The sequence below is a fragment of the Notothenia rossii genome, assembly GCF_949606895.1.
Source record: "Notothenia rossii genome assembly, chromosome: 4".
Classification (NCBI taxonomy): Eukaryota; Metazoa; Chordata; class Actinopteri; order Perciformes; family Nototheniidae; genus Notothenia; species Notothenia rossii.
Genome location: NC_136902.1, coordinates 72,166,983 through 72,193,543, shown reverse-complemented (window position 1 = coordinate 72,193,543; position 26,561 = coordinate 72,166,983). Strand labels below are relative to the sequence as shown.

The 26,561-nt window shown below is 43.0% G+C and overlaps 1 protein-coding gene and 1 pseudogene across 2 annotated transcripts; both read right to left on the bottom strand.

Moving 5' to 3' along the window:
* Positions 1–38: 38 nt before the first annotated feature.
* On the bottom strand, positions 39–10,077 carry LOC307034902 (odorant receptor 131-2-like; annotated as a pseudogene). The gene is made up of 4 exons: positions 10,049–10,077; positions 8,946–9,249; positions 1,000–1,263; positions 39–67 (listed from the first exon to the last, which is right to left on the bottom strand). The product of its transcript is annotated as an odorant receptor 131-2-like (transcript).
* Positions 10,078–10,767: 690 nt separating this feature from the next.
* LOC307034901 (odorant receptor 131-2-like) lies at positions 10,768–11,691 on the bottom strand (the record flags this gene model as incomplete). Its single annotated transcript, XM_079673828.1, has 1 exon — positions 10,768–11,691. One exon carries the CDS (start codon positions 11,689–11,691, stop codon positions 10,768–10,770), a length of 924 nt encoding a protein of 307 aa, XP_079529954.1.
* Positions 11,692–26,561: the final 14,870 nt, after the last annotated feature.

The window sequence follows — 26,561 nt, the reverse complement described above, 5'->3', positions numbered from 1 at the left end:
TGTTTATGGGTCCTTGTTTGCCGTCATATTACATGATCCTAAATGACTGGGTGTGGCTTTGTGGTTACTACCAGGTTTGGGGAAAAATGGAAATCATGGAAAACGTTTTAGCATACAAGAAAAGGACACGTTTCTTTACAGTTACGGTTACTCTCAAACAGACATATTCAGATGACCGAGTATACATTTGGATTTTAAACAGGATTACAAATGTAAGATACATTTTAAAATAAGGAACTATATATTACCATTTGCGCAGACAGTAGGCAATTGCAGAGGGAAATGGCCGCTTGGACCAGAACAGATGGACAAATGACTCAAAACCTCCTCTGTAGCTGTCCTGCTAGTTGGTTATTCCAGAAGGACATTTTGCCATGTTGAGACACAAGCAGACTCACAAAGTTGAACAAACAAAAGTGTCACGTTTGGTAAAATCAATAAATAGCACAGGAACAAATAAAAGCCCCGTTGAACTTCGGTTAGTTCAAATGGATTCAAGGATTCCAACACTTGAGTGTTTTTTCAAGTTTTTCTTGGCACAAGTGAACTGTATGCAGTTTTTGATATTATGGAATTATATTATGGCAACAGCAGCTGTTGTTAAAAGCTATTGATTTAGGTCAAAATCAAAATGCAAAATTGCCACGTCAATTTAAATAAGGAATGTTCTTTGCATCAACAAAAAAAACCTTCTGAATGACAATAATGGGTATACTGCAACACACATTGATGAGTTAAGCAAAGATATGCATGTGTAATTTCTGTAGTGCTTAACATTCAGTGTATTTGCAATAATGATATCTATTGTTGGGTTTATTTGTATAGCAGTGTAGTGAAATTCCAGTTTATAACAACAAACAGAATTACAAGTAGAACTTTTTGAACATACGTCCAAATCTTAGCTACTGTGAAAGTGAATTAAACGTTTAGTCATTTTCGATATGTTTCAATAAAATAATTTAAATGTTAGTAAAATGCTTTTCTTGAAGAAAAAAATACTTTGTGTTTCAAAGAAAGCGTAGCTTTTCAATGCATGAGAAAATGTTTCATCCCTGAGGCCATAGATGAGAGGACTCAGACATCTGGGAGCTAGTATAAACATTATGTAGTTATTGTACCTGACATCAATATATAACTGTAAATGAATCGGAAGTAAAGCAGCTTCTATGAACGGGCACCACAGCTGGATGAGACACAGTAGCAGCTGGAAAGCATGAAGAATGACCGTTCTGATCCCTTTCCATGTTGACTTCTTGTTCTCTCCTGATGCAACACACTCTCACTCCCTAAACGTCCAGGAGCAACGCTTGCTCAGGGTGAACGTGGCGTGCAGTTGGGACGCGCCGAGGCTCCTTCAGCTTCATTAAGGACGCAAAGAGCTTTCAACTGATTGCAATGTATTCCCATCGGCGGCGGTATTTGACGCTCATGGAAGCACCGCACCCATTTATGTCGGCAGCTCTTAAAGGCAATGTGAGCGTCAATTCCCATTGGATAACGGAGAATTGTACACCCGGAAGTAAGTATTCTCCTTACTGTCGATTGATTTGACAGTGATATCTCCACTACTCATCAACTCAAAAACATTGATAGGTTTAAATTGTGTACAATGCTTTCGTGTTTTTCCCCTTCAATTCTGAGGAAACAACTTGTTTTCTCTGAAATGTGAAGCGCCAAAGAGTCTACACTATCCACAATCCCCAGCTATTGTTGTGACGACGCCTGTCCGCTTTGCGACAGACCCCGTGATTAATCTTCAAGCTCTGAGATTGGATGTTGGAGTGGCAGTGCGGCAAGTTACGCCGAGCGTCAAGCTCTTTGAAATGGAACGAAACCACGGCAGACTATTCAAAACTGGACTCGAACGCCCACCCAGAACTACACATGCTGGCTATTGTGTTTCGCAACATGTTCTCTATGGGACGTCTCTACTGGGAATTGTAGTTTTAAAAGACGTTTTCGTTTTTCCCAAAATTAGAAGTTGACATTATTAAACTGTGTAGGCCTACAGCCCTGGAGGTTTAGGCGATAGGAAACAAATTGGTGTGTGTACAAATTTAAAACATGTAATTACTAAATGGGTGAAAATCGCTTGTATCCATAATGGGCAGCATTAATAACCGCATGACAGCTCATTGTTACTTTGTAATTCTACTCCACTACAATTCAGAGGTTAACCATATGTTTACTCCACTACATTTATTTTAGTTACTTTGCAGATTCTGATTAATGATGTGAAATATAAACAACCCTTAAAGCAGACTTTAGTTACACCTGAGTCAAATTCAGGGAAAGGTGATTCTCAAGTGCCAACAATTAGGAGAGATATTTGATTGTTGGTGCTTGAGAAGACTACACATTTATCTGCAGATCTCTATAAAGTCATCCCTTTCATGCATGAATTAGGATATTTTTTACCAAGAAGTTTTTACTGCTCTTGGGGCATGAAAAACAAGATTTGAAATTTAGTTTTTTTTAAATATTTTTTTTTCAAGATTTTCAAAGGTTTATTGACATATCATATACACAACTACGGTGTAGTTATGCAATGAATGAAAAACTTGGGTCACAGGTTCCTCAACAGTGCATTACAAGACATCTATCAATATGTGTGTATACCTCCACCATTAAACTGTCAAATTCTGCACATTTCTTATACTATCTACATACATAAGAGTATAATTAATGTGTATAATATTGGTTAAAATAAGTGCTTCAACATAGTTAACATTGCAGGAAAGCAATATATTAGACAAAATACTTTGTCAGGCTTAATATTTATCTGTAGATAGATACCCCCAAAGCTTTTTCTTATTTGAAAGAAGACATTAAACTAAAGTATTCTTTAATGTGTTAATAAAGGTTAATTAGCTTGTCTGTTTTGCACATGCTCATATTAATACCTTTGTACATCCTGCACTAAACTGTTTCATTGTGATCACTTAAAGTATCTTCTTGATTTTTCTTATTCTATATTTCTATCATTGACCTTCTACTTTACCCCTATGAAAGTATGTACTCTTACTATTTTTTTCATCAAATAACATTATTCAACAAAAATAACATTATTCAACAAAAATAATTCAATAACGTGCTTTTACCACTATGGCGGTGCACACAAGGTGCACACAGCATACTAATAATAACTTTGCATTATTAGTGTAGGACATGTGAAACATCTGAATATATGTGGTTTTATTCATGTTTTTACATAATTTACTACACATTAATATCTAATTTGTAAAACATCACAGACAGAAAGGTATATCCGTCATTTAATGGTAAGCTATTTAAATTGTGATTCCATAGATGTGTTTCCCATCACCCAAATCCCCTGACTATTCTCTCAACTCAGTATGTACATTCTTATATTAAAAGAAAATCAGTAATATCTTTAAAAACGTGCATTGCATATTGTTCCTGTAATGAAATTCCCCTTTATGCTACATTGAAAGGTGGAATTGAATACACATCTTCAGAAACATAATTTGCTTCAGATATAACTCATAGCAAATAAAGTATAAAAATATAAGTAATAAAAAGATAAAGCACTGGCATGTAATTTACGTTAGAATAAATAGTTGTAATGTTTGAGGTGCAATAAACGACACAGGAGCTTTTTGGCATGTTAAAACTATTATTTTCTGCCTCGCTCATGAGAGTAACAGCTGGCGAAATTGCAGGCTCGCCCCGATTCTCGATTTCAAATGTGTGCTCTAAAATTATATTTATAAATTACTATTATAATTATTATAAGCAAGACTGTTACGTGCTTGTGTTGCTTTTCTCTGTCTCTCCGCTGCGCAGGTACACCCGGTCCGCCCCTGGCTCCGCCTCCCCCAGGTGTCCTAATGACATTCAGCTGGGGACTTAAAAAGGAGAAGTTGGAGGAGAAGAAGTCTCTTGCCTATCCAGATGCCGGAAGACTCTGTCCGTGGACTACCTCACTCTGCTGTTTTAGGATCTGTAGATCCCCTGTGTTACTTGTGTGTCTTATGTACTCTGGAGGACCAGGTAGTGTAGATTTTAGTGGCTTTATTTTCTCCCGCAGGGATTTGTTAGACCTCTGGGTAGCGGAGGGAAGCTCTGTGTCCTATGGCACGTAGTGTGGCTGGCCCAGGCCCCCTTCGTCCTTTTGTTTGTTTTTCCTGTCCTCCAGCCCTTGTTCATTTGCCGGTTGGCCATGTGAGTACGGTTGTGTCTGGAATAAATAAGACGCCGTTTAATGCTGCGTGTTTGCCGTGTTTTATTTTATGTTGCGGGTCTCCCCACGAGCCACTATCACTAAGTAGGGGGCTGGTCGTAACAAAGACAATACATGGCAAAGATATGTAGAAAATAAACGTATTTAAGATACGTTCATAACAAACGTAACGTGGGATGTAGCACCTCATTTCGGACTCCAACTTATAGCTTCCTGCCTACGACCTGCCAAAGACCAGTATCGAGGAATGTTAAGCCCTCCCACTATTTTCCAAGAGGGCGTTGCCAGATTTTCAATTTGAGGTTTTAACCAGGAGATGGCGCTTCATTCACAAATACAGAAAGACAACTTATCAAGGACTTTCAGTTGTGTTTTGAAGAGCATTTGAACACATCAATATTTTAGATCAAATAAAGTATATCTAATCTTGTAATTCAATAAAATATAGTCTTTATATATTAAATAATCATAATAATAATGTAAATGTTTACATTACACTTCTTTATTTGTTATGCTCATACTTTTAACTTTACAATCGTTTGCTTTAATATGCAGTATATTTTTTGTATATTTTTGTGTTTGCTTCCTCCTGCTCCCTTTCGGGCACATACTGTATGATTTATTATATGAAGATATTATTAAGATAAGATAAGATGTCATTTTTATTGTTTGAATATTTTAGTTTAGAATTTGCTGTCCCACGGTAATTCAGAAGGCTCACAGGTCACATTCCGACCATTATTTAAAACAATACTGTAGGTGCTTTCCCACCGTCTACAGTTTGATTTGTATAGAGGGAGCTCTGTGGGTGATTGGCCGGTGATTAGGTGTGGTGCATTTATCATTCGGTGATCAGAGCTAGCTGCCTGCCGTCAGATTTCATTTAAAAAACAGGTCTGATTTTAAGCTTTTATCTTCAGTAGACTCGACTACTGCAATGGTGTCTTCACAGGTCTCACTGAAAAATCTATTAGAAAGCTTCAGCTGATTCAGAACGCTGCTGCTCGAGTCCTCACTAACACTAAGAAAGTGGATCACATAACTCCAGTTCTGAAGTCTATACACTGGCTTCCTGTGTGTCAAAGAATACATTTCAAAAATACTGCTGCTGGTTTATAAAGCACTGAATGGTTTAGGACCAAAATATATTTCTGACCTACTGCTAAATTTTGAACCATCCAGATGTCTCAGGTCTTCAGGGACGGGTCAGCTTTCTGTCCCCAGAGTCAGAACTAAACATGGAAAAGCAGTGTTCAGTTATTATGCTCCAAATATCTGGAACAAACTCCCAGAAACCTGCAGGTCCCCTGCAACTCTTACTACTTTTAAATCCAGACTGAAGACTTTTCTTTTTGTCGCTGCTTTTAATTGAACTATTCACATCTTAAACTGCACTATAACCTTTATCCATGTATTTTTTCTTTTAATGTTTATTTTTATTATCTTTTCTTTTTAATGACTGATTTTAAATGCCATTTTCTTCATGTCTTTCATTTTTTGTAAAGCACTTTGAATTGCCGTGTGTTGATTTCATCTTTATTATTATTATTATTAATATGAAGATATTATTAAGATAAGATGTTACTTTATTGATTGAACATTTTAGTTTAGAATGTGCTGTCCCACGGTAATTCAGAAGGCTCAAAGGTCACATTCCGACCATTATTTAAAACAATAGGTGCTTTCACACCGTCTACAGTTTGATTTGTATAGAGTGGCAAAGTCCCTCCCCTTCCGGGGGAACTCTAAGGGACCTTATTTTGTAAAAAGTATGTATTGAAGTCAATGGAGAGAGAAAGATTATCTTTCGATCCTGTTTGAATTGTGCCACAAATTACACATATGATGTTTGTCAATTTAAAAGATAATTTTGCAAGTCAAAAAAATTAAAATGTGTCGTAAAACTGTGAAGTAACACATTTGTTTGTGTGAAACGCTGAATGAACTACATCTCCGGTCTATCAGAACAACACACGTCACCAATACCTCATTCACACCAACGCAACTCCGGTTCAAGCTCCGTGCTAGAGCTTTTCAGGTTCAGAACCGGTTCTTCGGTTTAGCTCTGGCTCTTTTCACACTGCCCAGAGTCCGACTGGTGCTGCGTCATTGCGTCATCGTTTGCATCATGACGTAACCGTTTGCGTGCCTGCTTCATAAAGCCAAAGCGCGCGGAAACCCCTCACAGCTGACACCGACAACAACAATGGTCGATTGTGCTCCAGCTTCCTCTGTACCTCTTCAGAAGACCAGGTTCCCAGTAGGTAGCTGGTCTCTTCAGTGGACCACTGCTGCTTGTTAAGTTTCTCCATCGTTGTGTACAAACTGGATAAAACGCAGGGTTTTTGTTGTTGTTCAGGAGTTGATCCCACCCCTGCCCCCGCCTCGACGTAAGCGTGACGTATGTGGTGCTTTTGCTCTGGCCGGACAATGGTGCTTGAAACGAACCGGATTCCGGAGCTAAGAGGCTGCTCCACTGCGGTGTGAACAGGAAAACCCGGTGCTTTTTAAGCTCCAGCTCCGAACTGGCCCTGAAACACCGTTGGTGTGAATGAGGTACAAGATGGCCGTCACTACTGTCTTGTCAACAAAAGGATTGACTATCCTCACTATCACCACAATGAAACACGTGCAGAAGAATGTCAAGCAAAGCCGCCTGCATTCCTTTGATTCTCTCTGAACTGCCTGGTCTTTTTAATGTTTAATGTCAACCATTTGTGCAGATAGCGTGAAGTAGAAAAGATCGCAGATGCTAATGTAGCGTTAGCATTTCTCCCCCGGGCTTAAATTGTGTATTATAGAATGATCACACCGGTCAGGGGCGCCGCCAGGGATTTTGGGCCCCATGAAAAGATATCACATTGGGCCCCACCACCAGGCCCAGGCCACGCCAACCAAGCAATTGCTGTAACCACACCTCCAGAAACCAACCGACTAATTTATGCTTTAAATAACTCTACCTGTACAGGCTTAAATCTATCTTGTAGTCCAATACTAACCACACAATATTTACTGAGACTGAGCGGTGAAAATATAACACTGTGCAGACTGCAAATTCTACTGCAACATTCTGCTGCAGTAGAATTCACTATTTGATATAACACTAACATTCTTGACAATAGACCTCAATAGTCATCTTTTGTGGTGTACAGTACATGCCTTTTTAATAACATTTTTGAATGGAACATTCATAAATCAAAATAAATATAACTTAAATATACATGACCTCTTAAATTAAAATAAAGTGAACATTAACACCAATATTATCATTTATAAAATGCTATAACAAAAAAAAAAACATAAGCTGCAGATATTTTTATTACATAATACATACCAACTACAAAGTAAGCGGGTATTAAAGTGTAAATGGACAATAACATGGAAATGAAAAGGCCTGATGGTGGTGCTAAATCAGAGCCTATTACCTGTTCTCAGTCTTTTTCTCATCATGCATCTTGTGTGTAGTGATCCAATATCTTGCCCTAAGCCCCAAGCCTGTTTTTCAGGTTTCAGGCTCGAAAATGACATCCCCAGAATAAATGACCAAATCTTCCCTTCTAAAAGGGTTAAATTAATAATCTTTTTTCTCAAAGTAATGATAAACCTGTGAGTTGGATGTAGAAAAGTCAGAATCAATATAGATGTTTTTTATTTTAAAGAAAATTCAGATTGAACATAGGTGGAAAACAAACCTGTTTGATAAATGCACGTTTTGTTCAGCTGGATAATCTCCACATGTCTACCCTAATTTTATAATGTTCAAATCATAAATCTAATCGATAAATTATTTTAAAAAAAGGATTTCAGGACGCGTCACTGCACCACTAGAAGCCAACTCCATCGATGAAGCTGGCTGAAACTTTCTCTCCCTCTTCTTCTCATGCTCCCTAACTCTCCTTTAACTCCTCCGGTAACTTTCTTTTATTTGAAGACTGTTTTTTGCCCGGCGCTTGGCCGGTTACCGCTGGTATTAAAAACATTTTGGCGAATGGTTAGGTGGTGCAATAGTCTGTAGTGAAGGAACGCGCTCCCGCTCACGGGAGCCTGCTCGCGCTCCCGCTCCCGCTCACGGGAGCCTGCTCGCGCTCCCGCTCCCGCTCACGGGAGCCTGCTCGCGCTCCCGCTCCCGCTCACGGGAGCCTGCTCGCGCTCCCGCTCCCGCTCACGGGAGCCTGCTCGCGCTCCCGCTCCCGCTCACGGGAGCCTGCTCGCGCTCCCGCTCCCGCTCACGGGAGCCTGCTCGCGCTCCCGCTCCCGCTCACGGGAGCCTGCTCGCGCTCCCGCTCCCGCTCACGGGAGCCTGCTCGCGCTGCGCTCCGCAGCAAACAGCCGTTTACTTTTCACCCAACAACGACAACCGACTCACGGAACTCTATGTTGTAGTGTTGATAAACGAAACAATTTAACTAAATTGCTAGTCAAAATACCAATACCACAGGACAATTCTTTTAAAGCAATATTTTTAGTGGCCCGAGCGGGCAAGTGGAAAGTACGTTATGCTGGCCCGGGTTGTCTAAATAGTGATTCCGGGCCAGCAGGCCATTTATAATGTTGAGCCCTGCCGGTTACCGGCCGGCCCACATCGTCCGGGCCGGTACTGAAGTGGGCCAATCCGCCCCTGGTTGAAAGCTCTTTGCGTCCGTTTATGAAGCTGAAGGAGCCTTGGCGCGTCCCAACTGCACGCCACGGTCACCCTGACAAAGCGTCGCTCCTGGACGTTTAGGGAGTGAGAGTGTGTTGCCTGATGCAGTTTCGGCCACTTTCACAATTTTAACATAATAGTAATTAACATGAGCAAAAAGTACAATTGGTTTATAGCTGACAACATACTATTCTGCCATCTGTACACATTGAAGGTCTCCATTGAACAAATCCTTTTTTTTGTGTAAAAGCTAAGAGAGGCTATTGCAAAGAAGGCGGAGAGAACCATAATACAGGGAACAGTGCTGAGGCCATGAATGATGAGGATGCAGTGCACAGCGCTGCGTGTGGAGCACAGCTCTCCGTGTTTCAGGGGCATGTAGATGGAAACATAACGTTGCCATCTGCATATTAAATTATCCTCAACGAGAGGATGTGGCTTTGTGGTTACTACCAGGTTTGGGGAAAAATGAAATGCATGGAAAGTGTTTTAGGAAACTAGAAAAAAGGACACTGTTTTTTTTTAAAGTGGACCTATCATGCTATATTTGAATAATATAATGTAGGACCATACCTACATAAGGCATATTTATACTTTTTATTTTTCAAAATACCAAACAGATCATGCATTTTAGCCATTCCTCATTTTGCTCAATTTAACAATGTCTTTTCATGAGCTGATTCTGTGAGAACAGCACCATCTACAGGCCTGGCATATGTACTACAGCGTCTCCAGCGCTTTCGAACGGCAATGTCCGTGGCTGTCTCCTCCTGATTGGTGGAGTTGGCTCAATAGCCGTAGCGCCACTTCTGTGACGTCAGAGAATTGTTCAAATCTGGATCAGTCTGTATCAGATCCGTTGCAGCCCCTTTTTAAGAGATTTGGGTATGGAGGAAAATAGAGAGGGTTGTGTTTTCTGACACTTGGTGAGTTCCCTGGAACACCGGGGACACATATTCATGTATAAAAGACGTACAAAAGTGCATTTTGCATGATAGGTCGCCTTTAAGGTACGGTTACTCTAAAATAGACATAATCAGATGTCCGATACCCTGCGTATAAATTAGGATTTTTAACCGGAGATTAACATTTTTAGATACATTTTAAAATAAGGAACTATATATTACCATTTGCGCAGACAGTAGGCAATTGCGGCGGAAAGGGCCGCTTGGACCAAAACAGATGGAAAAATTACTAAAAACCTCCACTGCTGTGTGGCTATAGTTGCCATGATGAGACACAAGCAGACTCAATAGGTAGAACAAAGTCAAATCACGTCTGGTAAAAATCAACAAATAGCACAAGAATAAAATAAAGCCCTTTTCAACTTTTGTTAGTTCAAATGGATTCCAGGTCCCAATTCTCCTTTTGTGATAAAAAATCTAAAACCACATAATTCTTTACATTTTTAATATACTTGAGTGTTCTTTCACGTTTTTCTTGATATACTGTAAGTGAAATGTATGCAGTTTGTGATATTATAGGAATTATATAATGGCAACACCAGCTGTTGTTAAAAGCTTCTGATTTAGGTCAAACTCATCTCAAATCTAAATGCAAAATTGCCATGTCAATTTAAATAAGGAATTTTCTTTGCATCAACCAAAAAAATATTCTGAATGACAAGAATGGGTATAATGCAAAAACAATTGATGAGTTAAGCAAGAATATGCATGTGTAATTTCTGTAGTGCTTAACATTTAATGTATTTTCAATAATGATATCTATTGAGGGGTTTATTTGTATAGCAATGTTGTCAAATTCCAGTTTATAACAACAAACAGAATTAGAACTTTTTGAACATCTGTCCAAATCTTAGCTACTGTGAATGTGAATTAAAGGTTTAGTCATTTTCGATATTTCTTCAATAAAATAATTTAAATGTTGGTACAATTATTTTCTTGAAGAAAAAAATACTTTTTCAAATTCTATTTTTTTTATACAAGCCAAAGGAAGCGTAGCTTTTCAATGCATGAGAAAATGTTTCATCCCTGAGGCCATAGATGAGAGGACTCAGACATCTGGGAGCTAGTATAAACATTATGTAGTTATTGTACCTGACATCAATATATAACTGTAAATCAATCGGAAGTAAAGCAGCTTCTATGAACGGGCACCACAGCTGGATGAGACACAATAGCAGCTGGAAAGCATGAAGAATGACCGTTCTGAGCCCTTTCCATGTTGACTTCTTGTTCTCTCCTGATGCAGCTTTGGCCACTTTCACTATTTCAACATAAGATAGTACAATAGTAATTAACATGAGCAAAAAGTACAACTGGTTTATAGCTGACAACATATGACTCTGCCATCTGTACACATTGAAGGTCTCCATTGAACATGTCCTTTTTTTTGTGTGCAAGCTAAGAGAGGCTGTTGCAAAGAAGGCGGAGAGAACCATAATACAGGGAACAGCGCTGAGGCCATGAATGATGAGGATGCAGAGCACAGCGCTGCGTGTGGAGGACAGCTCTCCGTGTCGCAGGGGCATGCAGATGGCAACATAACGCTCCAAAGTCATTGCTGTCAAAGTAATCGGTGTGACAAAAGAGTACAGAAACAAAAGAATACAGAGAAGGATACACAGACCAACTTGTATATCAAACCTGAAATAGGCAAACATGACAGTGATAGTAGAAATGATCAACAACATGCTATCAGATAGTAGTGTAACAGCAAATAAGATGTAGCGTGCGTTTGTGTAGAAACACTCCTTTTTAAAAAAGGTAAAAATGAGCAAAAAGTTTATGTAAACAAAGATCACCACCAGGATCTGCACAACAATGATCCGGTAAACCTGCTGCTGATAAGACACACCACCCACCAGTGAGCTGTTATTGGTCATATTTTGTTTTTTTTATACAAAGAGCTTAAGGCTCCATCATTAGAAACAAAAACAGATTTCTCTGAAAACCGTCCAGGCTATTCCAAAAAATGAATATGTTCTGCTGATCTGAGAGCCTTCTGACAGAGGGCTGTTCCAGATGACTTTAAAGACAAGAACGTCCCAGAATGAAACCAATCTCTGCTCGGCAGTGTCGTCATCATCCCTCTCTGCTAATCCCCTGTTTCTCCCCCTGATCCTGTTTTTTCAAAGTCATCCAACACAAAGAGGACATTTGGTAGGGCAAACTTTTACCCGAGACTAAAGGCCCGATGTGATAATTTGTATCATAGATATCAAAAATAATCAGCAAAAGCAGTTATTAGATGCATATTTGATTAACTCCACTGTATATCATTAATAATTATTTTATTTTTTCATGTTTGAAGAAACATTTCTAAAACTATACATTTACGCATTTAAGACTATTTATTTGATTAGTTAATATTAGCAGCTCTTTTCTGATCAATGATACACATTTTTATTTCTCTGAATGTTTTAAAAGCACGTCTAAGTGAAATGCTTTCTGAAACTATGGGTATTTGTAAATGTTGATAAGTATGTAAATATGTTGTATGATATCCTCTATTGTTTGTTTTTATGTTGTTTTATGTTTCATGTGGAACTTAAATTGCTACAGGTCTCCCTTGTAAAAGAGATCTATGATCTCAAGGGACCAATCTGAATAAATAAAGGTTTGAAATGAAATGAAACATTGTACCACACTCAGGGCCGCCCTTACAGGCCAATCACGCAGACTGCATAGGGCCCTTCCTTGCGCAGGGGGCCCCGCCCAGAGGGCCTCAGCTGCTGTGAGCAGTTCTCCGCTCAGTTCTCCGCGCACCCCCGCGAGAGAGTTGACAAGGGGAGACACGTCTGTAACCCGACACCGTTGCAATGAATCTGACCAATCAAGGCTTTGATACGGCCACTAGTGCAGGTGAAGAGATGTCGGTGAAAAGACAGTTTTAGTCCAGCGCAAGGAAGAGGGAAAAAAAACAAAAACATGAAGGAACTAGAGCATCACTCGAAGGTGGGTTATTGAATGAGTCAAACGTACAACTTGCGAATGTTGTATAAGTCAAATTGCCAATTGCCATATTAAAAAATCAGCTGCAATTCACGACATGAAGAAGGCAGTTTCTGAATAGCATATATTTAATGGAGATGCAGTTATTTCTAGCATTATTTATCATTCACTCAAGTATGTTATGCCTTTTATCTGCTAATGTACAGGAGGGAGAGTGATAAACTGTCTGTCTAGTTGGCTTACATAACAGTTAAAGTTTACAGCCTAAAAAACATGGAGCATTTTTTCCCCTTTTATTCATTTTTATGTCAATTTGCACATTTCATGGTGATGCTCAGCCTCTCCCCTTAACTCCTAACAGTCATCATCATGTCAACCACAACACAGAGAAATACTGATAGAAATGTGTGTGCAGTTGTGGATACATTGCTGACAGAGGGAACTACATTTGAATACAGATTTAAGAAATATCAGTTTTTGAGCATGTCATAAGCATGTTTTGTCTTGACTATATTAAAACTATATTATAATAACATAATATAGTATTTATATTATTGAATTGATTATGATTATTATTATTAGTAGAAGTAGTTTATTTGCATTAATTATATTTTAATCTTTTTGAGGCTAGTATTTGGCAGGAAATGCAGACGTATTCACCTCTTAACGCATACTGAACGACATACATGCACATTTACCATTTACCTCACTGTATAAAAAAGTAACTGTGTTGATAATAATAATAAACAGGAATTATATTTGCAAAGTAGCCTACTTTGTTTCCCAAACTTTTTTTTTCACTCCTGTCGGTTGGGGGGGGGGCCTCATCTCACAATGTCGCTTGGGGCCCCAAGTTGGCCAGGGGCGGCCCTGACCACACTACATCATATGTTATCATATTGTGGATTTATTATATTATGTATTGCCCTATGTTATCTTTGTGTGCATTTGTTTTGAGATTATAATTCATTAGTTATATATAATATATATATATTAGTTATATTCATTGGCCGATTCTTTTGAAAAATGAAAAATGGAAAATTAGCCAAACGCAGCAGCATTTGGATGCACTTCAACCAAAAGCCAGGCAGTGATAAAGCGCACCATTTGTAAAGGCAAACTATCCTTTAAAGCAGGGTCAACAAATAATCTCCATCGCCACTTAAAAACACAGTATCTAATATAAAGAGTTGCGTGAATTTAATTCAAGGCAAGACAACTTTATTTACTTAACACATACAGAGGGTAAATTCAAAGTAGTACATTCACTGACATGGATATGGCGCCACATATTGTCATGTTTACAAAGAACATTATTGACATTAGGTCTGGCAATATAGTCAATCATTATCCTGGTGATTATTTCGCTTATTTTCCCTTCAAAGAGCCATAATTCCGATCACTAATTGCTGCCCAGGCTTGCCCATGCTTTTACCAGCAGTCCGTTCTGGTAGTTGACCAGGAAGCAAGCCACATTGAAGAGCTCCTCAATGCTTCCACCCACAGACAATGGTATGGCTTTGTCAAATAGTTTGTCCTCTTTGACTCTTCTGATGCACCTCTCCACATGGACCCTCAGACATGCAATGGATTGAGTCTGCCTGACATCCTCCCTGCTCATTTGGGTTTTTTTGTGCAGAAAGGCAGGCCGGTACACTTTACACTCAACCAGATTGTCCACAAGGAACCCTTTGTCGACCATTATCGCCATGTCTGGTGTGAGCAGGCTCACGATGCCAGACAGCTTGAAGATCTCCCGGTCACTCATAGATCCTGCCTACAGGCCAGACACAAATGTAATGGCACCATGTGGTGCCATGCCGATCATGGCCTTGAATGTAGCATGCGACTTGTATGTAGAAAACACCTCACTCTGCAGCAGGAGAGATGATGGAGTCTGGCAGAATACTTCAATGCAGTCAAGCACCACTTGTGTGTCAGGGAAAGCTGAAAACTCTGGTGGAAGGTGAGCTTTGACAACTTCGCGTGGGATCCACAGACGTTTGCTTCCAAGCAGTTAGGTAGAGGAAGTGTGTCCAGGTGGAAATAATTCTGCTGACTGTGGTGCGGTGAATGCCAAACCGTTCTGCTAGATCCCTCAGATGTAGGCCCACTGACAGGTGCATGAGGAACAGCAGCAGCTCATCTATGGATGGAAGTTTCTGTGAAAACAAATAAGTGTTAGGCATACTGTAGATGAGGGAGACCGGGTACAGTTGTAACACATTTTCCTGGGGTTTGTTGTTCTGTGTGTGTGTGGTGTGTGTGTGTGTGTTTTGTGAGTGATGTGATGCACTTGTTAAACGGTGGTATAGTGCGCAGCGTGCATAATTATTAATATACATCCATGCTTGTATGCTGCTTACCGTTGTTGATGGTTGAGAGGAATCCGAGCTGCTGGCAGAGGATGCCTTGGCGTTGGTGATCCGCCCCATCTTGGTGTTGGCTGCGGGCTCCACCAATTTCCAAAAGACGAGGAAATGCTTGTATGTGGCAAATCTAACAATGTAATATTGTTCATGTTAGACAGAGTTTTGTTTCTTAAATTAGCTTCCCTAAATGAAAAGTGTTTATCAAACTAGTGGCCATAACAACATCCTGATAGCCTTATAAACTTATTCTCTCTCTCTCTCTCTCTCTCTCTCTCTCTCTCTCTCTCTCTCTCTCTCTCTCTCTCTCTCTCTCTCTCTCTCTCTCTCTATTTATCGTATGTATATCGCTAACTCCCCAAACAACTCCAAGACCGGAAGTACTCGGGCTCACACCCAGCCGCCGGAAGTTGATAGACGCCATCTTGTGCAACTACCCTATTGTCTTGAAAACCCAAGCAGAATCTGTGAGCATCCCCCACTTTTCGCTTCTCAAAGCGAGTGGAGATGTCTGCCCTCTGTGTCTTTATTTGTTGTGTTATGGGGCCCTCTAGTGTCTGAACAAGGTGGTACCCCAGGTTGACAACCCCGGTCGACATTGCGCATGTTTTTATTGTTTTTCTTTTCATTTTTATTGACTGTGCCCTTGGCTTTAAGCCTGGAAACGACAGTGGACTGGACCGGCTGTGCCTGATTGGCTGCTGCCGGAACCGGAGACTTTCTTGGCCAGCCCGTCCTCGCCTCGTGCCTGGGCTGGAGACCCGGGGCGGGCTGTGACCTCTGCTGTTTCGGGACCTTGAAACGGGCAGGACGTGAGGCAGCCTGAGCGAAGGACTGCCGCGGGGCCGTTGAAGGCGGCTGGACCCTTCGGGGAAGACAAAGCTGGAGAGCGTCATCCTCCTTCTTTTTGGATTCACACCGCTGCTGCATCGAAGCTAGAGCGGAGCCAAATATGCCCTCGGGAACAATAAGACGTCCGCTTTTTCCCGGTCTGGAAGGTTCGTCAGGTTAAGCCAAGGCCTGCAAGTCCATACTGATGTGCTTTCGCCCGGGGGAGCGGACATCGCCTCCGGCTTTGCAGCCTGAGCAGATGAAACGAAGATGTCAGCTTTGTGCTCATCCGAGTCGGATGAGGAACTCAGAGGTATCCTCTTCATCCTCCTCCATATAATCCAGCTCCAGGACATCCTCCGCGGGTGGAACCACGGTGAGGTCCTAGCTTGGCGCGCTAGCCCTCGGCGGAGGCTCTTGACGGTGAAGCGGGCACAATGCCCGCACGAACCAGGGTTATCGATAGCTTCCTGGGCGTGTTTCAGCCCAAGGCAGGACGAGCAGACCTGGTGTGAGTTCGTGCTCGAAATCTTAAACCCGCAGCCGCGGAGCCGAGTCTCCGAGCCTCCGTCTCCTCCGGTGTGAGGGAGAGAAGGGTCCATCCTCGTTAGCCGGGGTGTCGGCGTGGAGGTACAAACTAGTAACAGGCATGTTACCGTTTGAAAGAAAAAATCAAAACCTTATCGTTATTCCGAAAGGAAAAACGGCGGGCAGATTTTTTAATATTAACTGGTGTGTTAATATCTTTTATCTCCGTCTCCTCTGGTGTGAGGGAGAGAAGAATCCGTCCTCGCTCGCCGGGGTGTCGGCGTGGAGGGATAAACTAGTAACAGGTACGTTACCGTTAGAAGAAAAATCTAAACCTTACCGTTATTGCGAAAGAAAAAACGGCGTGGCAGATTTCAATATTAACTGGTGTGTTAATATTCAATTCAATCTTCTTGCAAAGCAAGAGTAGCCGGCAAGCGCCCGTCGACCGAAAGTTAGCTTGTGGTTCAGTCTGTGGACAGTTAAGCTAGCCCGGCTACTGATATTTTGAGATGTGCTCCGAAGTGAGAAGAGGTGTTTGAATGACACTGCGTCGTAGCGCAAGCTACTTATAAGGTGGGTGGATTCCCTGACGTAGACGTCAAGATCACCAGCCAATCAGGATTGGCGTAATGAGATTGATGCTTCTGTTTAAATACGCGTTGAGGCGCATCCCATAGTGAGACATCGAACGGAGTGTTATGAATGAGAACTTACCTTCTTATATCTTTCTACACTTAAATGAACTTTCTTTCCTCCCGATTTCCATCACTCTTGTTCGTTCTCTCTATGTCTGGTCAGACATCAATCTGTTCCACGTAGCGCGCCCCCTAGAGGCCTGGAGCACTTCCGGAATGTTTTTTTTTGTATGTGTTTTGGGATTTGTATGTGCTTTGGACTTTGCATATCGTTTTGGTATTTGCAGCGTTTTTTTGTTGCGTTTTTTTTCGGGGTTTGTGTGTTGTATTTAGTTTGCATCATTTCTGTAAATGCAGCGTTTTTCTGTTGTATTTGTTTTCAGGGTTTGTTTGTTTTTCATTTCATTATTTGCAGCTGTTTCCTGCTTATGCATGCGTTTTGGGCCGTTTGCACCTGCCGGCCACCGTAATAATGGGCAGCATTAATATATACCCATATGACAGCTCATTGTTACTTTGTAATTCTACTCTACTACAATTCAGAGGTTAACCTGGTATTTTTACTCCACTACATTTATTTTAGTTACTTTGCAGATTCTGATTAATGATACAAACAACCCTTAAGCAGACTTTAGTTACACCTGAGTCAAATTCAGGGAAAGAGGATTGTTATGTGCCAACAATCAGGAGAGATATTTGATAGTTGGTGCTCGAGAAGACTAAACATTTATCTGCAGATCTCTATAAAGTATATTAATTACTAGTTATTCTCTACTAATAGTTAATTAAAAACTGTATATAAGGGCTATTTTGCACATGCCTTTCAAGATTTCAAGATTTTATAAGGTTTATTGACATACACAACTAAGGTTATGCAATTAATGAAAAACTTGGGACACAGGTTTCTCAACAGTGCATTACAAGACATCTATCAATATGTGTGTATACCTCCACCATTAAACTGTCAAATTCTGCACATTTCTTATACTATCTACATACATAAGAGTATAATTAATGTGCATAATATCATTTAAAATGAGTGCTTCAACATAGTTAACATTGCAGGAAAGCAATATATTAGACGTTAAGTACTTTGTCAGGCTTAATATTTATCTGTAGATAGATACCTCCAAAAAAAAATTCTTATTTGAAAGGAGAACTTAACCTAAAGTATTATTTAATGTGTTAATAAAGGTTAATTAGTTTGTCTGTTTTGCACATCCTCATATTAATATCTTTGTAGGCTACATCCAGCACTAAACAGTTTTATTGTAGAGATCACTTACATATCTTCTTGATTTTTTATATTCTATATTTCTATCATTGACCTTCTACTTTCCCCCTATGAAAGTATGTGCTCTTAATATTTTTTTCTTCAAATAACATTATTCAACAAAAATAACATTATTCAACAAAAATAATTCAATAACATGCTTTAACCACTAGGCGGTGCACACAAGGTACACACAGCATACTAATAATAACTTTGTATTATTAGTGTAGGACACTTATGTATGTATAACATCTGAAGATGTGTAGTTTTATTCATGTTTTTACATAATTGTACAGGATATTGCTATACTATTTCTCATGTTTTACTTCTACACATTAATATCTGATTTGTAAAACATCACAGACAGAAAGGCATATCCGTCATTTAAAGAGCAACTTCCAGGTTAAAGACACCTGTGAATAAATGTGTAGGAAAGTGATGAATACACTAGATTTTCAAAAAAATATACAGAAATATACACTACAGTGACATCTGGCGTCGTTTTTGTAAGAAATGTTCACTTCCGCATAAAAAAGCCTCGGCACGTGACCTCCCGCGTGTGACGTAACATGGGGGAAACAAGGGGGAGAGCGGCCGGTGTAACGTATTAATAAACATTGATCCCAATGCTAGTTTCGACACAGAAGACACAGAAGAAGTTGAACATGAATATTTGAATGCATATGACGGACCACAACCTTATAATTATGAGCCGTCCAAGAGACCAGGAGCAGCCAAGGATTAGAATAAATAACGGCCATCGGAGAGAAATTGAGCTGTGGTGTGAGGAGAACCAGTGGAGAACTGGGCAGCTATCTTGGTGAGTGACCGGCGTTAGCTACAGAATGTTAGCTAACGTCACATCACAACATTGTGAAGTTAGCTATCATATATCAGGCTATAACTAACATAGCATTGATAATATAGTAACGTTACTGGCAGGACTGTTGATACTGATTCATAACAGAAACTAATGCGCAAGTATCAGCCGTATCTCGCGTTACCTAATGCAACTCCACACTACGGTGCTGTGTACCGGAGGGGAGACGCGAGATACGGCTGATACTTGACGATCTGGCGGAGAAAGGTTGTGGAGCCTCCGTTGATATGCCGTTGTAAATGGCTTGATGGAAAGCAGGTTTGTAGTCGGGGAAGGTGCACAGCTGATTGCAGCAGGTGAGTGGAGGTTGAGCCGGGAGCCAGGAGTGACAGCCACCACGCACACACAACAACACAGACAGGGGGAAACAAACAAACACAAAGGAGACGGCTGGAGCAGTACAGCCACCACAGCGTTACCAAATGCAACTCCACACTACGTCTTACGGTGCCGTGTACCGGAGGGGAGAGAGAGAGAGCAGCGAAGGGGGGGAGAGAGAAGTAATATGGTTTCCTGATAAAGCTGTGGAGAGTATGTGCTGCAGGGAGGTGGATGCACAACGCACCCAGGAACGAACGCGAGCTCCGGTCCTTTTTACTTTGGACTCGATGTCCTTACAGGCTGGTAATTGTGCAACCTGCACAAACACAATACTGCACCATTATTACAAATGGTGAAATACAATGTAAACCTACCGAAAAATACCAGCTCACTAAAACACAACCGCTCTACTCAACGCAACTACTAACTATATGTTTACCCTTTGTGATGTAATATGACACGTTTGACGTATGACCTTAAAAAAAAGACGTTTTTTAAGAGCAGAGCTCAAAATTGCTCCTTTCCCTCTGAATTCCTGCCCTTATGTCTCGTAAAACATATCAAATCCTACATTCACTTTTTTTTAATTGTAATTTTCAAGCAAGTTTAAGCATAAATGTAGAAAAAAAACAACCTGCAAGATGCTCTTTAATGGTAAGCTATTGTAAATTGTGATTCCATAGATGTGTCTCCCATCACCCAAATCCCCTCACTGTTCTCTCAACTCAGTATTTACATTCTTATATTCAAATAAAATCAGTAATATCTTTAAAAACTACAAGTCCTTTTCTATCAGCTGTGCATCGTTATGGTGTAAATATCTACCAATTGGATCAAATATAAAAGTCAGCCGAATTACTATTGATACTGCGAGGAGACGTATTTTTTGAAAAGAAATGCAAGATGTTGTTTAATTGTTGATATATTTATGATCCATGTCACATATTCAGTTTTGGCGGCAGTTCTCCTGTTTGTCCAGAAGTCTTCTAATCAGGGCTCTAAATAAAGAACTACGGCATATGTGTAATATGTAATGCAGCCGAACCGTGTATTACAATGCCGTTATGGGATGACTTCCAAAGAGAAAAGCAAGAACACTCGGAATAAAGTATTATTTTTATTTTTTTTAATGTTTTCGGATAACATATCACATTAACATCTTATCCCAACATGCATTGCGGCTAAAAAATCCAATCAACGAGCTTCAAGCTGAGGATCTTGGGTAATCTGTTCAGTGGGTTTGTGGTGTGTATCATTCGAAATGTCCCTTATAGGCCTACGTCTGTTTCCGGTGACTTTACTTACGGCTAAAAAGCATGCTAAAAAGCCCAAGATTATAGAATTAAACAAATAAAGACAATGATAATTGTGTGTTATTGTTGAGTAAATAACAGTGTGTTATTTAGAGAAGAATAACAAATTAGAGGGAAAAAAAGATTTAAAAAAATACAGATTTCAGTATTTTGAGGCTCTAAGCCCCATTTCTTTTCTTCACAGACGGGAAAAAAAGTGTGACATTATAAGATTTAAAATAAAAACAAATACATAAAAAGATAAAACACCGGCATGTAATTTACGTTGGAATAAATAGAATGGTTTTGAATAATAGATGACAGTAAAATCTACGTCACTTTACAGCCCCGCCCACTTTTGGGGAAACCAACGCTGTCATTTGAACGGCGATCAAGCCTGAAGCAACAGAGATCTTCTTTTACTGTCCTTTTTTATTAGAGGATGTACAGAAACACGTAACTCTGGATTTGTTTTAATGTTTGAGGTGCAATAAACGACAGAGCAGCTTTTTGGCATGTTAAAACTATTATGTTCTGCCTCGCTCATGAGAGTACAGCTGGCGAAATTACAGCCTCACCTACTGATTTCAAATGTATGCTCTAAAAAAATATTTATAAATGACTATTATCATTACTATAAGCAAGACAATAAATGGCAAAGGTATGTAGAAAATAAACGTCTTTAAGATACGTTCATAAGAAACGTAAGGTGGGAGAAAATATGTTATTGTAACGTTCACAGATGGAGTCGGAAACAGGCTTCAAGTTATTCGGCTTTAATAACTTTTCTTAGCTTATAGGAATACAGGTACAGGTACAAGCACAGGTACAGCTTGGGGTTTCCACCTTACACACTCTCTAACGCTAACTCCCACACATACCCATATATATAACAGTGTCTACGTCACAACTTCCCCGCCCTCCCCCGTCTGCTCCCCCAACCACAGGACCGCATCTAGACCAGCATCACTGTGCAGCTCTGTGATTGGCAGAGAGACGGGGGATGTCTGAGTGACACCCTCAGCATCCTATCAGGGTCGCTACACTACCCCCCCACTACAAAGTTCCTCGCCCATGAGGAACAAACAAAACTCAGCACAAACACCACTACCCCCACCCTCTCCAGTACTCTGCAGGGACCAACACACTGGCTGTCCAGTTTTTGGAACCGGCCTTTCTTCCGTTGTGGGCTGTAGACCCAGACCAGCTCCCCGGCCCGGAAATGCTGCCCTCTTGTCCTGGTGTCATAGTTTCGCTTCTGTCCACCTCGTCCAGTCTCAGCTCCATCTCCTTCAGTTCGCCTCCGCGTCTGAACCTCATAGAGTCCCGGGTCTGCTCCGCCTCTGCCTTCCTCGAGGCCTCTCTGTGTTGGGCGTTCTGCTCCATGGTACTCATCTCTGCTATAGCTACGCTTGCCTGCTTATGGGCCTCCTCCAGCTGAGATTTACCGGTATCCAACTCTGCTTCTGTCCTTTTCAGGTCTTCTAAAGTTTTCGAAGTCTCCAGTTGGGATTGTTCCAGCTTATTCTGGAGCTCGTTGTAACCTTGGTGCATCGCCTTAGCGTCTCTACCCATCTCGCTGATCCTCTCCTGGTACTTGATGCATTCCCTCTGCAGCTACCGGACCTCCAGCTGCTTCTCCCTCGGCAGCTCCTCCAGCTGCCGCTCTCTGCTCTAACTGCCTTCCCTGACCCTCTGAGCGGACCTCAGCTGCTGCTCCAGCTCCCCCTGCTTACCAAACTCTGCTTCGGCTCTCTCTCTCTGTGCTTGCCTCATGTCCTCCTCCAGCCTAGCGGCCCGGTCGCTCTCGCTCTGCGCCTCAGCCTCCAACTCGGCCCGCTCCCTCGCCAACCGCTCCACCTCCCGCTGCAGCGCGGTCAAATGCTCCCGGTTGTCCGCCGCCTCCTGCTGGTAGTCTGCGATGCTGTCGTTGAGCTGGGCCAGCTCATCAGACGCTCCTCCAGGTGGTCCTTCTCGGCTTCCAGGCTCCTGAGCAGCTCTTTGGACTGCGCCTCCCTCTTGGCACCCTCCTCCACCAGGCTCCTTTCTCTCTCTTTGCCCTCTTGGAGGCACTTCTCCAGAGAGGCCACAAGGCTCTCCTTCTCTTTACTCTCCTGGAGATCTCGCTCAAGAGAGGCCAGCTCCGCTTTGAGTCTAGCCTCCTGTTGCTGCCACAGTTCACTCTCTGCATTGACAGCTGCTTCCATCTCCCTCATTTTCTCCTCTAATAAAACTGGAACACTTTCAGTCACCTTGGTAACCCATACAGGCTTCTCCTCCTCTCTGCAGCTTCTCACAGCCGGTGGTACCAGCCCTCCGCTGCTCCTCGCTGCCACACTCCACACAATCTCTCTCTCCACAGCCATCTCCAAGGCCGCCTGCAAGGACTGTGGATGCTGCAGCTGTACCCCAACCCTCAAGTCCGCAGGGAGGAGAGCCCTGATGAATTGATCGCGTGCCAGCTCACTCCGCACTCCGGGTGGCATGTGTGCATATGCCCGCCGCGTCAGGCTCTCCACGTCGTTAGCCAACGCCCGCAGCGTCTCTCCAGACTGACAGCGGTTACTCAATTTGTTCCGGAGCAGCTCTGGCGGGAAACACTGTCCAAACCGCCTCTTCAAAGCCCCCGCTAACGCCCCGTAGCTGTGTCTATCCTCAGGGCTAAGCAGCAGCAGACATGACAGAGCCTCATCCGTGAGGCACAAAGCTAGTTGTAGTGCTTTAGTCTCTACTGACCACCCCCCGGCATGTGCAAGCAGTTCAAATTGGGCATGGAAAGCCTCCCAGTCAGCCTTACCCGAGTACTTGGGTGTCTTCACGGACGCGACGGCTGCTACTGGTTGATGGGCGCCGCCATTGTTGTTTACATCCCGCTCAGTTTTGGCGCGAAACGCAGCTAAAGATGGCGACATTCCCGCGTCTCTAGCCATCATCACCGCCGACTCCATCAGGCGCTCTCTCGCCTCCCGTGCCTTCACAAACTCCCCAGTCATGTCCTTCGACCACCCGCATGCTCCTTCTTCCTCTCCATCCCTACTTTCCTGCTTCACTGCATCTTGCTGAACTTTTCCATCTCCGCTAGTTTACCTGCTAGCTCCGTGACGCAGTTACGAACACCCGTCCGGATAGACGTCCTCCGTTCGAAAAGCCACTTCTGACACCAATGTAACGTTAACAGATGGAGTCAGAAACAGGCTTCAAGTTATTAGGCTTTAATAACTCTTCTTAGATTATAGGAATACAGGTACAGGTACAGGTACAAGTACAGGTACAGCTTGGGGTTTCCACCTTACACACTCTCTAACGCTAACTCCCACACATACAACAGTGTCTACGTCACAACTTCCCTGACCTCCCCCGTCTGCTCCCCCAACCACAGGACCGCATCTAGACCAGCATCACTGTGCAGCTCTGTGATTGGCAGAGAGACGGGGGATGTCTGAGTGACACCCTCAGCATCCTATCGGGGTCGCTACAATATCCATCCATTCATCCATCCATCTTCTCCCGCTTATCCGTGGTCGGGTCGCGGAGGTAGCAGTTCCAGCAGAGAGCCCCAAACTTTCTTTTCCCTGGCCACATCAACCAGCTCTGACTGGGGGATCCCAAGGCGCTCCCAGGCCAGAGAAGAGATATAATCCCTCCATCTGGTTCTAGGTCTACCCCTTGGTCTCTTCCCAGCTGGACGTGCCTGGAACACCTCCCTAGGGAGGCGCCCAGGTGGCATCCTAACTAGGTGCCCGAACCACCTCAACTGGCTCCTTTCGACGCGAAGGAGGAGCGGTTCAACTCCGAGTCCCTCCCGGATGACCGAACTTCTCACCTTATCCCTAAGGGAGACACCAGCCACCTTGCGGAGAAAACCCATCTCGGCCGCTTGTACCCGCGATCTCGTTCTTTCGGTCATGACCCATCCTTCATGACCATAGGTGAGGGTAGGAACGAAAATGGCCCGGTAGACAGAGAGCTTTGCCTTCTGGCTCAGCTCCCTTTTCGTCACAACGGTGCGGTAAAGAGACTGCAGTACCGCTCCCGCTGCTCCGATTCTCCGACCCATCTCACGCTCCATTGTTCCCTCACTCGAGAACAAGACCCCGAGATACTTGAACTCCTTCACTTGGGGTAAGGACTCATTCCCTACTTGGAGTGGACAGTCCATCGGTTTCTTGCTGAGAACCATGGCCTCAGATTTGGAGGTGCTAATCCTCATCCCAGCCGCTTCACACTCGGTTGCGAACCGATCCAGTGAGTGCTGAAGGTCGCAGACCGATGAAGCCATCAGAACCACATCATCTGCAAAAAGCAGTGGTGCAATCCTTAGTCCACCGAACTGCAGACCCCCTCCCCCACGACTACGCCTCGAAATCCGATCCATGTATATTACAAACAGGATTGGTGACAAAGCGCAGCCCTGGCGGAGGCCAACCCACACCTGAAATGGGTCCGACTTACTGCCGAGGACCCGGACACAGCTCTCGCTTTGGGAGTACAGAGATTGGATGGCCCTGAGTAGAGACCCCCTCACCCCATACTCCCGCAGCACCTCCCACAGTGACTCACTGGGAACCCGGTCATATGCCTTCTCCAAGTCTACAAAACACATGTAGACTGGATAAGCATACTCCCAGGCACCCTCCAGGATCCTTGCGAGAGTAAAAAGCTGATCCGTCGTTCCACGACCAGGACGGAATCCGCATTGTTCCTCCTCAATCTGAGGTTCGACAATCGGCCTGACCCTCCTTTCGAGTACCTTAGAGTCAACTTTCCCGGGGAGGCTGAGTAGTGTGATGCCTCGGTAATTGGCACACACCCTCTGATCCCCCTTTTTGAAAAGGGGAACCACCACTCCGGTCTGCCACTCCTTCGGTACTGTTTCCGACTTCCACGCAACGTTGATGAGACGTGTCAACCATGACAGTCCCTCAACACCCAGAGCCTTCAGCATTTCTGGGCGGATCTCATCCACCCCCGGGGCTTTGCCACTGTGAAGTTGTTTGACGACATCAGTGACCTCCCCCCGGGAGATTGGTGTCGATCCCCCTTCATACTCCAGCTCTGCCTCTAACATAGAGGGCGGAGTTGTCGGGTTCAGGAGTTCCTCAAAGTGCTCCTTCCAACGCCCTAACACTCCATCAGTTGAGGTCAACAACGTCCCATCCTTACTGTACACAGCTTGGATGGTTCCCTGCTTCCCCCTCCTGAGGTGTCGGACAGTTTTCCAGAACAACTTTGGTGCCGCCCGAAAGTCTTTTTCCATGTCTTCTCCGAACTTCTCCCACACCCGCTGCTTTGCCTCGGCCACGGCTGAGGCTGCTGCCCTTCGGGCCTGTCGGTACCTTGCAACTGCCTCGGGAGTCCCCCGGGATAACAAATCCCTGAAGGCCTCCTTCTTCAGTCGGACGGCTTCCCTGACCACCGGTGTCCACCAGGAGGTTCGAGGGTTACCGCCCCTTGAGGCACCTAGGACCTTGAGACCACAGCTCCCCGCCGCGGCTTCGGCAATAGAGGCTTTGAACACCGACCACTCTGGTTCAATGTCCCCAACCTCCACAGGAATGCCCGAAAAGCTCCGCCGGAGGTGTGAGTTGAAGGCCTCCTGAACTTGGGCCTCCTCCAGACGTTCCCAGTTCACCCGAACTACACGTTTGGGCTTACCAGGTCTATCCAGA